Here is a 15,637-nt window from a genome sequence, read left to right on the forward strand (position 1 = left end):
CACATCATATTAGCACATTTTGTGTTATTTATCACATTATAAGTCATGAGTATCGTGTAGGTTTAGTCTTCTTCATATAAATGTTTTTATCGTCTCACGTCTCATATATGTACAATTTGTGTATGAGAATTGATTTGATGAGCATTAGAGATTTAAATCATGTCGTCATCTCACGTTGTATATTGAAATTTTGTATTCCTCATTAGGCATGAGTACTGGTCAAAGGGTGTTGTCTGCCATGACATTGTCTAAAGAGCTAGAGTTTACAATACGGATATGTTGAACTTGAAGTATTGCAGTGGTCTACTATCTTTTTGGGCGTCGGTTGGAAATGGAGGCAACATGTATTTGACACATTGAATATGGTTTAGTAAAGTTGGTTGTTGTTGAATTTGGCCATGTGATTATTTTGGGATTTGGAGTTTGTGAAATGTGGGTCTCGATAACAACTCATCAGTTACAATGGTCACGAGCATGTCATAATTTATGTGCGATTGGTGATGCACGACATCTCCAATCATAACTCGGACCATACTTCAGTACAAATCAATATTTCAAGCCTAGTTAGTAAAAAACGGGACACGTATAATTCGGCAAAGAAACGTACATGTATTATTCGGTTTACCTAGTTTAACGATATGGTCAAATATTCGGTAAAAAAAAAAACGCGATACGGCAAATTTATAAGTTTGAATTATACGTGTATAATTCGGCAAGTAGTAGAAAAAACGGGTTCAAAAATACGGATATATAAAACACAATTTTTGTAAGAAAATAACTAATAATCTACTCTAAACTCTTGCTTTGTTTTATATCATTTATGATATGTGATAAAACATGAAAAAAAAGAATATAATCAGGCGCTTGAATTACAATACGCTATATAGAACTTTTTATTTAATTATACGCATACTGAAGTTTTATACGCGTTTTAATTAACTAGCGCTCTAATTTTTTTTTTTCAAATTTCAAGTATTTTTACTCAGTATAAAACGGATACATGTATAAAACGTGTTTTAAAAGGTCGAACTCAATAATACGCGAAAAAAATCTGAGTCTACAATTTCAATCGCCGTACTGAAGTTTTTTTCAATTATACGCATATTGAAATTTTATACGCGTTTAATACACGTATTAACTAACTAGAATTTCAAGTTTCAATCAATATACGCGGAATGAATGAGATACATTAACATTATTTTTATCGAACAATAAGAAATTTAATAATTAAATTTTTTTTTTTTGGCAAAAGTAACTAATTAGTAATTAGATGGGGTAGGGACGCAGGGTTAATCATATTTGTTAATTACTTAATTGGCTATCGTGGAAAGCTCGTTACCCCGTGTAACAATCAATCCGGCATCAATCCCCAAATTTTGCCTCCAACAAGTGACCACCGTGATTTTCATGGTTAGGTACTACGTGCCACGTCACCCGATCCCATCCCTCCCTCCATCGAAACGTTTCCTTCTTCTAATCTTCTACGTTTCCTGAAACGTCTTTTTGCTCTTTCTCCAACATACGACAACAGCTCCTGACCGCTCAACGCTGTCGTCTAGCGATTGGAACCACGGGAGAGAAAGATTGGCGCCACGTGATTTCTCTCACGTGCTCTCATTTGGTCAAGCGGATTACCGCCAAGTAAAGCTGGAGCCGACCAATCAGGCTTCAGGGTAAATGTGGATGTCAGTCAAACACACGCCAATAATAAAAAATTCGACCTCCAAGTTTCGTAAGGCACCGATCACCGATGTCCATTACTTTACTTGTAACTATTCTAAGGAATTGACGGTGGATAATTAATGTAGGGTGCTGGACAAGCTACTTTTCTTGGAACACATTTTGATTGACCTATGGGTGACGCTTAGGGGTGCTTTTTTAAAAAGATAGCTTTATTGAATTTTTTTTAGTTTAAATGTCTTTTTTAACTTTCTTGAATTAGTATCGTTGTAAAATCAAACTTTAATAATTGTGAGTTCGCGAGATAAGTGAGAAGAAAATAATAAAAAAGTGATCTAATTCGTAAATAGATAAGATTAGGGTATACAATTTTTGCAATTATAATGGTAAAAGTGGTGTGATGTACTCTATATATTTTTTGCAGTTAATTTGTAAAAGTGCTTCGATTTACTGTATATTGTGCTGTGCAAGAGACACGCAACATGAAACTAGATAAAGAACTCAAAGCGACTTAATCAACAAAATTTTGGAATATGTGATGTGCATAATGTAAAAGAAGCAAATTACCCATAAAATCAGAGACAAATAAGCTTTCACTTATTACTTTCATTGCAATGGAATTCCTTGTAATCAAAGAAAGAGTACAAAAGCAATAAAAGGCACATGTCTGGTACGTACGTGATCCAAACTCTGATACCACGAGCAGGGCTTAATTACATGCATTATTGCGAGCATTAAGAAGTCAGTCAACATAATGGAGGGTCAGAGATCTATGATCATCTTCATGCCGAGGTTCCTGAAATGATTGCGGCGTCTCCATGCAATGCCATGTGAACCCCAGTAGCCTATTTCAGTGAAAGAATATTACTATCTGGGGAAGATGGTTTGTGATGATGAAAGCGAGATCTCAACCATCAAATATGGGATTTAATCATTTATGAAACCCCTTTCACCATCATGTGTCTGTTAAGGTAATTATGGTAAACAGTGGTGTCGGTAATCTGCTTCAACATCTCTGGTTTAATTACAATGAAGGACCCACGCTCAATCCAAATTATTGGGATTGCCTCATTGTTCTATGGTGGTGACACATTGGCCCATTGGTTCCTTTCCCCTGTTCCACTTTGCCTTTCAATAATGGATCCCTTCATTTCAGACTGACCTCCCCAATCTTCAGGGCTTGTCGATCTGGTGGAGTTTCTGGAACTGTTAAACAACGCTTTCAATAGTAAATAGATATTGGTCATGTTAAATTTTGCGGAGATGTAGTTCTTGATCTTGATTATGTTCAGAACAGTGAGAATATCCGTTGCCATGCTTTATATGTGAACACTAGGGTCGAGTTGTTGCCGAGGCTTTGTTTTGTTTCTTATTATCGAAAATCGAAAAAACAAAACGAAATAGAGCCTTACATTAGCTAATGTTGGTTTGTGTATGTCCTCATTCATTTGGTGCAAGCTTACCAGCTACTGGTTGATGCTGATTGATATTGAGCTTGCTAGCACTTCTGCTTGATCTTTCATTGTGATTTGAAACCCTTGAACAAATTTTTTCGCATCTACCTGGTGGTTTTACCTGAATTTCCACAATTAGAATGACAATGATTCTTGGACATGAGAGTCCAGGACAAAGCTCACCAGTTGTAGTTGCTGCCAAGCCTGTGGTTGCTATCAGTTCCAGAACACACATTCATATCAGGTTTGGGATATTTAGCAGAGATTTATGGGCTTAGCTTACACGTCTCAGTCATATTGTTTTCTTTTCTTTTCTTTCTAAAACCCCATAATTGCATCCTAAACTCTCTCTCCCCACAAAGTAAATCATGAGAATAACCAAGGCTATAGGATAAGTAAAGAAGCCTGATATGAAAACAAACAAGGCTTTTGCTACTAATCTAGAGTATATACATTGGATTTGGGATTTGCCAAAAAATTAGGAAAGAAGAACTAAATCAGGGAAACAAAAGGTTCAAATAAGAGAAAATGTAATCATTCTAACCATTCTTTCCTCCTCTCCAAAATATTCTATAGTGAAATGGTGGTGAAGATTTTCACTTTCTCAACTATTAGATATAGCAGCCTAGTCAGAATTTGGAAATGCCATCTACCAGGCCGAAACTTTGTATATTCTGTTTTCTTGTTGAGTTCTCCTCTTCTCTTCTTCTCGATGTAGTCAATTAGAACCTATCAGATAACTTACTTCCCTTGCTTCTTACCTGCAATTCAGAACTCATACTATTTAGCCAAAAAGGCACCAAAGGTTTTAGTTTAGGACCTTTAGTTGCTTGAGGATTATCTTGGTCAAACCGTTACACTGAGCTACACGATAAAGTATAACTCTGAACTTGTACTAATATCTTGTACCTCTATAGAACCATGAGTTCCGCGTTGCCCTTCTGATGTGGCGCTCATGCCTTTCTAAGAATTCATCAACTTTATAGGGTTGAGATAACAAGGGTCCTGAAAATTCGACCTTGTCTTCTTCATCATCAAGTGGAAAACTCTGTTACAAAACCAATATTAATGAGGTTAGTCAAGTTCAGTAATTGTATATACATACCTTAATACAGAAAATATGGTTCTTATATTATTACATGAACTCACCAGATCACTTTTAGTAGCAGCTACCCTTTCCTCTCTCTGATAAAGTGCCCTTGATAATTCCTGCGAGTGATACCCATCAGAAGCATCGAAAGAATCTGGACGTTCAAGCTTGCCCCATTGATTCAGCATTGCAAGCTTAACAATCTCGTATGAATCATGCCCTCTAGAGTCAGTACGCCCTCTGTATTCCCCATTTTCATGCGTCTTAGAGTCGAAGTTCTTCCTTGTATGCACTGCAATTGAAGGTTCTACTGTGTTAAATATGTGTCCTTTTGAAATAGATCGAGTATGAGATCTTCTAGAAGCATCATCTCGTCGTCTTTTTGCCCATGCGAAGCCACTTGATGTAGAAACCTCTAATGGGCCAGAGAAGGGAATGTCTCCTTGAGATGCATTCTTTACATGTGAAGCATCTTCTGCTTTAGAAGCTGATGGCTTCGGCAACTCCCTGCCTATGACACCATTTTCTTGCTTCGTAATACGTCCATTAGTGCCATTAATTTTATATGAATCTTGCACTTGGGTTGCCAAGTCCTGCTAGATAAGGTAAGATAGATCATTTACAATGAAAAGTATGTATCTCTACAAGTCTACATATAACAGAGGATGAAAGAGACAGACCTCGACTGGTGCCAATTTACTTATTCCATGTGATTTTCTTGTTGACTTTCTTGTTTCGCCTCCACGAATTCTACCACCAATCTTCTTCCTGATAATTCAGTGGAGGAGACACTAAATTTCAATTTTCATCTTCTGGTTAGCACTACGGTAAATTCCTCATAAAAGAGAAAGAGAATCCTCACCTCTTTGCCTCCTCCCGATTTTTCGCATCAATCTCTTTGCTAGGTGGGTAAATTGGCAAGCTTGATGGATCACAGGCATAAGGCTTCATTTTGAAATACTGAAAGTGGCATATAAAGAATGCTTAGGAGAATCTGTGTGAGGAAGATTAATGCTTAATTTAAGCAATTTTCACATTCTTGCTCCACTTAGAGCATCAAGAATAAGAATCACAATGTAGGAATGAGAGAAAGGAAAACATCTAATGCATAGAGTTCATAATCGAGAATTAAGAACTCTCACTTCTATAATGAAAAAGGACTTCAGAACACTAAGATTTGGCAACAAAATAGTGAAGTATGCGTGAGTATACAATTGGTAGTTCTGGCAAACAAGACTAAAAATTCCATTATCTTGCATGATTACCTCAGATGCAAGAGCAGAGGAGGCAGTCCCACGCTTGTGCGGTTCTACAGAAAGAAGAGTCCCTAGTAGGTTAAAAGTGGCAGCTGGCAAATCTTTAAAGGTCTCCTGCAGAGTACTATCATAAGGTTGTTGGGGTTTAAATAGAGTTGCATGTGGAAGTTTGGACTTTTTCCAGTATTCCTCCGGTGGGGAGCCGCAGAGCTTGAAAATCTTGTGTAATTGTTCAACCTGTCAGTGGAAATTCTTTAAGAACTCGAACTGGAGGTGTCAAAGCAAACTATGATAACTAACAATTGTTGTAGAAAATCTTCAAAATGCATATATGACATACATTTACTAATCAAACCCTTGATCAGAGAATCAACCTTGTTGTTCTAATAAGCTTATCCAGTTGTTAAGAAAATTGGACTTTGCATAATTTTCCGAAGGGCATAATTATAATGGAGGACTCTGCATTCATGCTGCTGTGTTCAACATATTGATCTTTTACCACAGAAACAAATGGCGGTCTTTGCGGGTGCAGAACATACATAATTTCCATATAAAAACGAGTCCAAAGACACCCTTTTTAACTTTTCTATGTTATGTTAATCCACCAAACTATCTCTACAACATATTTCAGTCAAATTTAAATGACTAACATTATAATCAAAAGCCATGTACTTTGATTAGTTAATCACCTCTGTTCGCCCTTGAAGAACAGGTTTCCCAACCAGGAGTTCTGCAAATGCACAGCCAACACTCCAGAGATCGATATAAGCTCCATAGGCAGTTGATCCAAGCAAAAGTTCAGGAGGACGATACCACAAAGTGACAACACGACTGGTAAGGGGTTGCTTGTGCCCGGAATCACAGAAGTTTGCCAATCCAAAATCAGCCATCTTCAAAATTCCTTCATTGTTCACCAGAAGATTTGATCCTTTTATGTCGCGATGCATTACACCCCGCGAGTGACAATGTTCAAGTCCAGACAACAGCTGCTTCATGTAACATTTAATCTACCAAATAAAACCAACATCAACCATATTAGCAAGAGATTAGACAACAAAGATAGATGAAACCATTTTGCGTGGTCTCAAAACAGCCCAGAACGATATGCAACAACATGTACTCACAAGGGAAAGGCAAGCAAACCTGTGCTTCACTGAACTTGATGTCGGGGTTAGACAGGAGTCCAGTAATGTCATGTTCCATGTACTCAAACACAAGGTATATGCTACATGACAACCGGGAAGTAATTAAGCCCTCCAATTTAATGACATTTGGATGGTCAAGCCTTCTGAGAATCAAGATTTCTCGGGCCATAAACCTGACGCTCTCAGGCTCAAAATTGTCGAACCGCACCTTCTTCAAAGCAACTAACTTCCCAGTCTCCAGGTCACGCGCTCGGAACACACTGCTATACGTACCCTGTCCAATCTGCACAAAAAAGCAGTAAGAACACATAAGAATCAAGATACTAAAACAGCAAGAGCCATAACAAAAGAGTTATACCAACCACCACATTCTATGCAGCACAAACACCACTAAATCTTTGAGCTTCTTCATTTCTTAACCAGTAAAGTTTCTTAGTTCGTAAACACAAAAACGCAAGCTTTTTAAAAAGAAATGTAATTTAATAAAACAATGAAAACGTTGCACTAAATCCAAATTCACACTACTCAAAAAAAAAAAAAAAAATCTTCTTCAACATTTTCAATAAAAAGCTGAAATCTTGTTCGTCAACAACAACAGAGAAAAACCAAAACTAAAAAAATTCCCATCTTCACACAAAAACCTGAAACTCTCAATGAAAAAAAAAAAAAAAGAGAAGAGAACTTCTTTAATTTCTACCTTCTCTAATTTCTCAAAGGCATCGGCCCGAAGTGGGACCCAGCCCTGAATGGCTTCGGCGGCGACGGCGCTGAGCCAGGCCGGCCAGCCGGCGGCGACCTGCTCCCCCTCCACATACCTCTGCAAATTACTCAACCGAAAACTCAACGACTCGGAACCATTACTCTTCTTCATATTCGAACTCGCTCTCCCGGACTCACCCAACTCGCTGCCACTCAACTCACCCCCCTTCTTCTTCTTCTTCACCACCGCCTCCCCGACCCGGCTCCGACCCGAGTTGCCGACATTGTCCCTGAACGCCCCCGAGTGGTCGAACGCCGGCGTCACCGACACCGTCTGCTTCGAGCTGACGCAGCCCATCTCCGAACACGAAGGCACACCCCCGGCCGAGGAACCGGATCGGGAAACTGTGAGCCGGGTCCGGAGCTCAAACTGGGTGCTCCGGCGGAAAAAAAAAAAAATTTCGAAATGCAGATTACAGCGGAAGAATTAAGGGGGCACCTAGAAATGAAATGATGGGGGTATATAAACCACTCCAAACATAGAATGTTTTGCTGTTTCTTTCGCCAAAATGATTCACTTCCAACTTTGTTTTTTTGTTCGTCTCCTCCAACTTTTTTTTTCCGTCACTTTTGATTTTTCGCGACGATTGCGGGAGATAATGGATTTAATGCGCGGCTTCTTCTTTCGAAAAAATAATGAATAATAAATCAAATCCAGCGAGATCCACGGAGAAAAAGAGGTTTTTTAGTCGATCAAAAGCCCCCCCAAATTTTTTTTTTTTTTGGAGACGAAATGGGAATGGGAATATTGTTTGGATTAGGGGGAGTTTCGATTATTCCCTGGTTTTGTTTGGATTGGTAATTTGTGTTTTTTCGAAATGGGCTGGCACGTCGGGTGGGTCCGGTGGATCGGATCGGGCATCCAATAAGATAGCGCGTGAGGATGTTGGTTGGGTCGTGGGTGGTTGTTGACCAATGGGTTTGGGGTAGGTTTTGTGATTTTTCTTGTATTTTTGTATCTTTGGCGAAAAAAAATAAATAAATATGTATATATTTGAGATCTCAAATTTTGGTACTAGACATTAAGTATGATAAGATGTCATGTCTTTGGTTCTACTATAATGATCTTCGATGTAATAATGTGTTATCTATCGTGTCATTTAGTTCTCGAATTCGGTACAAAACTTGAAATTTGTGGACTTTAGGGTTTAGAGGTTCATGTATGAGCAGGAGATGGGTTGCTTGTGGAGGAGGAACGGAGAGAGTTGATTAAAGAAAAAGGCAAAGAAAAAGCCAAAAGCAGAAAGAAACAACTCATACAATGATTGTATATTTCTTGGCAATTGCTACTGCTAGTAGTTGATACAAGCCTAAAAATGCTACACCTTCTTTAGGGTTTTGAATCTTCTTTCTCATTTTTGTTCTATTTCATAATTTACATCCCTAGTAGTTGCTACAAGCCTAAAAATGCTACACCTTCTTTAGGGTCTTGAATCTTCTTTCTCATTTTTGTTCTGTTTCATAATTCACATGTTTTATAGTAACATTATTTTAATTTTAAAAGTCTTAAATTATATAAAGCAATAGTATATTTAGCACATGATGAAATATAATAAATAAACACATAATTATAAACAGCTTAATTTATTTTTCTCTTAGTCGTATATAAATAACAGGTCAGGTCAATCATGACCGTCACAATTTTCCCATCTTCTAAGTTCATCGATCTTGTGACAATTCCCCATCAGGTCTTCATATGGTCCACTGAAATTAACAATGGGACAAGCATCTCCATAACCAACTTTGGTTAAGACTTCATATTCCTCAAAAGTCTAACTAGTTGATTTGTTGGAGCTGCCATCTCCACCCTAATACTAAGACAATGAAATATCAAATATCTTACATCAGAAGACTAGTTGTTTTGGTAGAGTTTCAATATAAAAGTGATGTGTAATTCTGGACATACAATATGACATTGACCACATCTTCAATCTTAAATCAGTCCCATTTCTAGATGCTGGAAAAGTGGAAATATTTTTTTTTTTTTTTGTGGGGATTGCATCTATATGATGATTTGGGGCCATTCCAATTCTATTGATGAGTAGCTAGTGCCCTAAAAAAAGGTTTTTAGAGGTACATCAACTCCCCCTAAAAAACCTTTTTTCCCCTACGCGCTTTCTCTCTAGAAACATTGAGAGTCGGTGGCGCTCATCTCGCCCACCATGGGCGCTTTTGCCCGGAGCTCGTCTCCGATTTGAGGTCTTCTGCCTCTCCTTTCCCTTTATTGTTTTTCCCTTCATGTTGTTTGTCTCCCTGTTTCGTCTTCTCCTTGGTCTGTTCCTCAACACCCAAACCCCCAAATTTCCAGATTTCTTCTTCTTCCTCTTAAACCGGTTGCTGTCCCTGTGGGTCGCCTTCTCCGGCGGCCCTTATCCTTTTCCTTCTGCCCTGATCTGTAAATATGCTCTTTGGAGCTCTGTTCTAAACGGGGTTTGCCCGTTAGTGCACCGGGTGATGCAACAAGGGTCTGAACATCCTCTGGATGCCTGTCCCTTAGATCCCTTTGTGGATCCTCTCACCTCCCTCTCTCTTCAACTAGTTTTTCTGGTTGATCTATTGGCAGAAGATGTTCTCCGATTCGGAGATGGTTTGGGAATTGGGTTTCTTGTCTTTGAATCTGGATTGCTGTTGGTTCGGTGTTTGATCAGAACTACGATGGGTCTGCCTGGTTTAGGCCCTTTTGTCTTTATTTCTCTTGCTCCGTGGATCTGGTCTTGCCTCCTGCTGTTATCGGCGTGTACCTTTGGGTCGATTGGCTGGCTCAGCTACCTTCTCCTGCGAGGTTGTGTCCCTCTTCTGACGGCGTCAACCAACATGGAGGCTTCTGGGCTAGACTTTGTTCATGGAGTGGGCTGTGTTCTTATCTTGTTGTATTTGTTGTTTTTAGTTTTCTGTATTTCGGCCCTTTTTTGGCCTTCTGTTGTACTGATCCTTTTTCTTTAATGAAAGTTTGTGTCACTTTGCCAAAAAAAAAAAAAAAAAAAAATTCTATTGATGAGTATATATGTAAAAAGTGGTTTGGTGTAAAAGTAATGCTTCTCTTTAATAAAGTTTGAGAAAGTGAGCACACAAGTAAAACTTCGAACCTGTTACTAGAAGACCTGCGTTCTCACTCAAAGGACAGCTCAAAGTAGTCTCAACTCTCAACTCTCAACTTCAACTTCAACGTCGGAGTACTATAGAACACCCCGTAAGCTCAAAGCAATTCTCTGCAATACAACGATAGTCATTAATTGATATATATATATATATATATATATATGTATGTATTAGAGCGCTTGCGCTAATCACTGACCTTAAGCTAATTAACTCATAAATTTGAAGACAGATTTAGCTAGGTTTATGATCTTCATGCTCGCTGGAATTAATCAAACATTTACTAAGGCTTCAGATCCTTAATCTGCAGTAGCTAGCAGACTGAGCAGAAGCTGGCACTGAGCCACTGACAATTCTCTGCTTCAGGGTTTTTCTCCACCTTTGCCATTAGTTTTCACCAAAGAATTTGTGATAATATTCTAGTACTACTATATATAAAGGGGTTCTTTTAATTTTGAAATGCACTTCAATTGGAATTAATTGTTGGAGCTGCATATCTTCTGATCGACTTCATTTTTAACAATTATCTCTCAACAAATTAAAAATCGACCAAATTAGAAAGAATAATTTATATTACGATATAATCCTCAACCGATTTAATAACTTTTATCATTAAATTACATCCTGCAAGAGTGTAAGGAGTACCGATCATCTTTTTATTAATTACTGATATATGTTTTTGATTAAAATATATCTTCCTATATATGTGTATCTGTTTTGAGCTATAGTTCACAGTGTAGATAATCCAAACAATGCATGATTGTTTTGAGAAGTTGGCATGTGAATGTGCTCTTTTAAGCTATGATTGCTGCTTCACATGATCCAATCAAGATCTATCTCTCATTGCACCAAGCTACTCAATAGCATGAGATAGATGATGGAAAAGAATTAAGTAAAGAACATATAGATGATCATATAGAAAACCATTAACAATGTCCACCAAACACCATTTAGAGCACTTTGTGGATTGACCAAGGCATAAGGATGCTACCCAACACCTAATTTAAAAAAGAGACCAAGCTTTTAAAATGGAAGTGGCATAGTTTGATGATGTATTACTGTGCAATTCAAATCCAAATAAAATTCTTTATTAGCATGTAGTTGGAGTTAGGTCTACTTGTGTCACTACAAATAGACAGTGTCCACCAACCCTCACTCATTAGGTCAATGTTATGATTAGCTTAATTTACTTCTATGTCTCCTTAGGTGAAAACATTTAATATCATATGTATTAGCCAGACATAAAAGAACCATCCATATACCTAACAAGCTTCAATTCCTCCTCCAAAGTCCAAACTCATTTCAGATATGTATATTTTATCTTTTGACATTTGAGACTCTTGCACATTCTATTTGGAAACGCACTAAAAGAATGATTGGATGCCCCAAAATGCTTGGTTTTGTGCATTTGGTGGTGCTTGTATATGCAAATCACTAGTCATCCTGAATTAATTTCCACTATAAAATACAGAAGGTCAAAAGTAATGGAGCTTTAGGGGTAATCATCTTATCCAGCTTTGGGGTTATTATCATGGTTATAATTACCACCAAAAGAATGAATTGAGCTAGACTTATGGGTCAATGTAGCTAGACTTATGGGTCAAGGTAGCTAGGTGCGCCTTTAGTCTGCACCATCCTCTTCTTTTCCAACAAGAAATTGCTGTTGCTACCGTCCATGACCTGGTTAATTTTCTGAGTCTTGCATTTAACAAAAACAGTGGTTCTATTCACTAGTACGGAATAAGCTAGTCAAGATGCTTATTGAGAAAAATGAATTATTCAAACATTTTGAGAAGAATTATTAATCAAAATCAATCTTTATAGATCAACCAAGATTCAAATTTCAAATTGCAGGCTGGCCTCATGCTGCTATCCTTCACAGACTTTATCGCATCGATCAAGACTGAGATTACGGTCATACTTAGTTGAGAAAAATCACGAGTCTTTACAAATTCCATGGAATTAGTCTGGTCAACCCAGATTGAATTCAACTTCACTCTTAAGTTAGAAGAAACTTCTAATTAGAATTCTATATATACTTGATTGAGTTTATTCCACTCCCATTTGACTTATCAAGATGAATGATCAAAACTTCACCAACTTGGAGGGTTTTAGTGTTTCAGATTTTGATCCTTTAGCTGATTGTAGCTTGGACAATTAAGAAGCATTTTCAGCATTCGGAGCCCTATTTATAGCTTGGAACATCTCCAGGCTAGGGTAATTTGTAGTAACCAAGAGCGTTGCCCAAGTGTCGAGACTGGAGAAGTTGGATGGGGTAGTGATGAAATAAATGAGTCCTAAAATATTTTGTAGTTAATTATGATTAGATTCCCTGATTACGTAGGGATGTTCTGTATCAAATTCATTAGGAATCTCTTACTGTATGAGTATTGTATGATTGTATCACTGTAAAATCAGACTAAGATAATATGTGCAACCTCACAGGGCTTGTGTTGCTACCTTACATTCTATGTGCAACCTCATTCTGTTGGTTGGGGGCTCTACCTTTAATGATGAACGGAGAAGTCTCGCTCTCTCTCTCTCTATGCCGCTATGTTCTACCGCTAAGGATTGACTGTACAATGATGACACATCAAAAGATGTTTACTGTCGTGAATTACATTTTCAGATACTCTCTTGAGCAAAAAGTCAGCAATGCCTAAACTGTTATGAATATACACCATGCAGCGGACAAGTTTCCATCTTTGCTTGCTCGCTTTGAACCCAATGGGGATCATGTATAACTCGCCGTAGTTGATTTGGGAAGTGAATGTGTTATGATGTCCCTGTTACTTCAAGAGAATCAAAACTACGAGTATCGACAGGTTTTCTTTTATGAGAAATTGAGATCCTAAGCGAGTTGCTTTGCTGCTGTCTACACTGTTATATCCCACTGACAATCGGTTAAACAAGAAGTTGCAACTAGTTGAAGCAGCCGAAAAGGCCATAACCAATCTAGGCCTCGATAAAGTCTGGGATACAAAGCCATTACTGGACGGAAAGGAGATCATAAAACATTTGCGGCTTAAGTTTGGAGGACCAATTGTCAGTAAATGGCAGGGGGAACTAGTTGCATGGCAGCTTGCTTATCCTTCTGGGACTACAGAGGAATGCATCGAGTGGATGAAGGAAACACATTCTTCAAGTACCAGCAGATCTGCTACAGATATTGAGGAATTTAATTGCATCAACAGGAAGACAAGCAAAACTCTAGATTGTAATTTAATTGCATCAACAAGAAGAAAAGCAAAACTCTAGATTGTAACTAATTACAACCGAAAATTTTAATATCAGCATGTTCATATTTGATAATGTTTTTTTCTTCTTTGAAATATGCATTTCAATGGGAAATCTAGTTGATACTGAAGTTCAATCTAAATGGTAATACTTTGTTCCATTTCCATTGACTTATCAAGATGACCAAAAGTTACTCTCACAACAGTAAAATTATTCAGCTGTATTGCATATAGTTGATCAGATACATTCTATCTAATGCTTTTAGTTTTTCAAATGACTTTTCCAAATCCTCCTTTCTGAAATCACTACATTCCAATTTGTCTACAAGAATTGAAGGAATTTGGTATGCCTTAGTTGCTATAGAGCCTCACTGCTATGTGGCAACTTGCAAGCGGCAGTTTTGTCTTTTGACTTGACCTGGCCAAGCATCTCGGCTACAGTTCTGCATCGGCACTGGTTTCCTGGCCGGACCACATCACCGTAAACAGCCATTTCAATTATGTCAAGCTCCTTATCTGCGAGTTAAAGAGAAGTGTGTTTCTGAGATGAATGTCTCATCGGTTCTAAGTGCTACAAAACTAATAATGACATAGGTTAATACTTAAATTTTCTTTTTTGATTTGATGTTTCTCTGAGAATGAATTTGCATACTGGTTTCCAAGAAGGCCAGAAGGTAGCTCCGCATAAGATAGCCCACCAAACAAGCATAATAGGTTAACTCAATCAGAGAGGCATCTTAAGTTTGGATTATTATTTCCAAGACCTATGACTAGATCAACATCAAAGTTCAATAGCATGTAGTGATTGAAGACTTTCAAGTGTTCATCACAACTCTCTTTTTGGACTTGAAGCAGAAAAACAGTTCTCCAAATCTTGATGAATGCATTTTTGGATGATAAAGCAAGATCACCTAGACTAACAAAGCACATTCTAAGCGTTGATTATAGACAGACAGTAGAAACCAATAACACAGGAGATTAGTCATGTCCACCATCTTACTATTCTGTACCTCCCGAATCCAGGATGAATTCTAGCTGGTTAAAAACTGAAGAGAACAGAATATTCAACCTACTACAAAGACTGAAGTAAACAAGGCGGCATAAATACCTGTAAACTTGACATCACAAGAGTAGCCTTTCAATTGATTCTCGTCGACCTGCTCTTTGTTTGATTTGAATCTGTTCACTCTTGTTTGTAGAATCTGACAGTTTTCGGCTACGGATTCACCACCTACATCACAATCCCACATCAAACTGATTAACAAAGAAAATGCCCCTGTTGTGGATGTTGTGAACTGAGAAACAAAAAGGCAACAACTTTGAAGTTGTATTCCCCTACATTACTAAGCTTGTGCAAATCCTAACTGCCAAATCAAGTAAACCACACCATTCTCTTTGCTCCCAACCAATCCAAGACTACAAGGCCCAATCTTGGACATGGCTACAGTAGTTCAGAGGCAAAGCACATAGACCCAGTTCAACAAAGAGCTCAAGCAACTAGTATATGCACTAAAATCGACAAATCTCAAATACCCAGATCAAAATCATGAACCTAAATCCCAAAGATAAACAAACCCAGAAAGGAACTGAAGCAATTTATTGGATAAGAAGAGAAAAGCTGGGACCTTTAGAAAAGGGGAGTATGTGATCGTACTCGAAGCAGAGGCAGCCCTGGCAATTGCAGAAGCGCTTGCAGACAATGTTGCCGGCGGCGTCTTTGCGCCACCGCTCAGGGTGTCGACCTGGCACTATTGCGGCGTTTGCCCAGCACTTGCTCTTTGCTTTTGGGTCGAAGAATCGCGGCCTATCTTCGCCGTTGCTGCTACTATTGTTACTGCCACCATGAGAGCGATGAGGCGATGAGGAACTACCCATCTCTCTGCCTCTTATTGGTTCGTGAAAGTGAGTAGGAGAAAGAATA

General features: G+C 38.3%; 2 protein-coding genes across 3 annotated transcripts; both read right to left on the reverse strand.

Annotated features, from left to right (window-relative positions):
- Nucleotides 1–3,526: 3,526 nt before the first annotated feature.
- Nucleotides 3,527–8,128, reverse strand: LOC112177079 (protein IMPAIRED IN BABA-INDUCED STERILITY 1). 2 transcript variants are annotated; one of them, XM_040510912.1, is made up of 9 exons: nucleotides 7,323–8,128; nucleotides 6,624–6,908; nucleotides 6,170–6,487; nucleotides 5,490–5,717; nucleotides 5,087–5,184; nucleotides 4,905–4,992; nucleotides 4,284–4,820; nucleotides 4,044–4,182; nucleotides 3,527–3,895 (listed from the first exon to the last, which is right to left on the reverse strand). In XM_040510912.1, exons 1-9 carry the CDS (start codon nucleotides 7,680–7,682, stop codon nucleotides 3,876–3,878), a joined length of 2,073 nt encoding a protein of 690 aa, XP_040366846.1. In that variant the 5' UTR covers nucleotides 7,683–8,128; the 3' UTR covers nucleotides 3,527–3,875. The 2 variants fall into 2 exon arrangements, with proteins under 2 accessions (XP_040366846.1, XP_024171041.1); XM_024315273.2 differs by having other exon boundaries at nucleotides 4,284–4,817; nucleotides 7,323–8,125.
- Nucleotides 8,129–13,848: 5,720 nt separating this feature from the next.
- Nucleotides 13,849–15,637, reverse strand: LOC112178954. Its single transcript, XM_024317232.2, has 3 exons — nucleotides 15,342–15,637; nucleotides 14,825–14,947; nucleotides 13,849–14,232 (listed from the first exon to the last, which is right to left on the reverse strand). The coding sequence occupies exons 1-3, from the start codon at nucleotides 15,589–15,591 to the stop codon at nucleotides 14,075–14,077; spliced, it is 531 nt and encodes a 176-aa protein (XP_024173000.1). The 5' UTR covers nucleotides 15,592–15,637; the 3' UTR covers nucleotides 13,849–14,074.

Source organism: Rosa chinensis, chromosome 7, assembly GCF_002994745.2.
Source record: "Rosa chinensis cultivar Old Blush chromosome 7, RchiOBHm-V2, whole genome shotgun sequence".
Classification (NCBI taxonomy): Eukaryota; Viridiplantae; Streptophyta; class Magnoliopsida; order Rosales; family Rosaceae; genus Rosa; species Rosa chinensis.

Bases quoted from the DNA above. Each gene is read 5' to 3' on its own strand.
- LOC112177079 (XM_040510912.1), bottom strand. From the start codon at position 7,682: ATGGGCTGCGTCAGCTCGAAGCAGACGGTGTCGGTGACGCCGGCGTTC. The intron at 6,909-7,322 runs GTAGAAATTAAA...TTTTTTGTGCAG, and splicing joins CCTTTGAGAAATTAGAGAAG to ATTGGACAGGGTACGTATAG. The intron at 6,488-6,623 runs GTTTGCTTGCCT...TTTATTTGGTAG, and splicing joins TCAAGTTCAGTGAAGCACAG to ATTAAATGTTACATGAAGCA.
- LOC112178954 (XM_024317232.2), bottom strand. From the start codon at position 15,591: ATGGGTAGTTCCTCATCGCCTCATCGCTCTCATGGTGGCAGTAACAAT. The intron at 14,948-15,341 runs GTCCCAGCTTTT...ATTGTGATGTAG, and splicing joins CATACTCCCCTTTTCTAAAG to GTGGTGAATCCGTAGCCGAA. The intron at 14,233-14,824 runs GTATTTATGCCG...TTTAACTCGCAG, and splicing joins TTGTGATGTCAAGTTTACAG to ATAAGGAGCTTGACATAATT.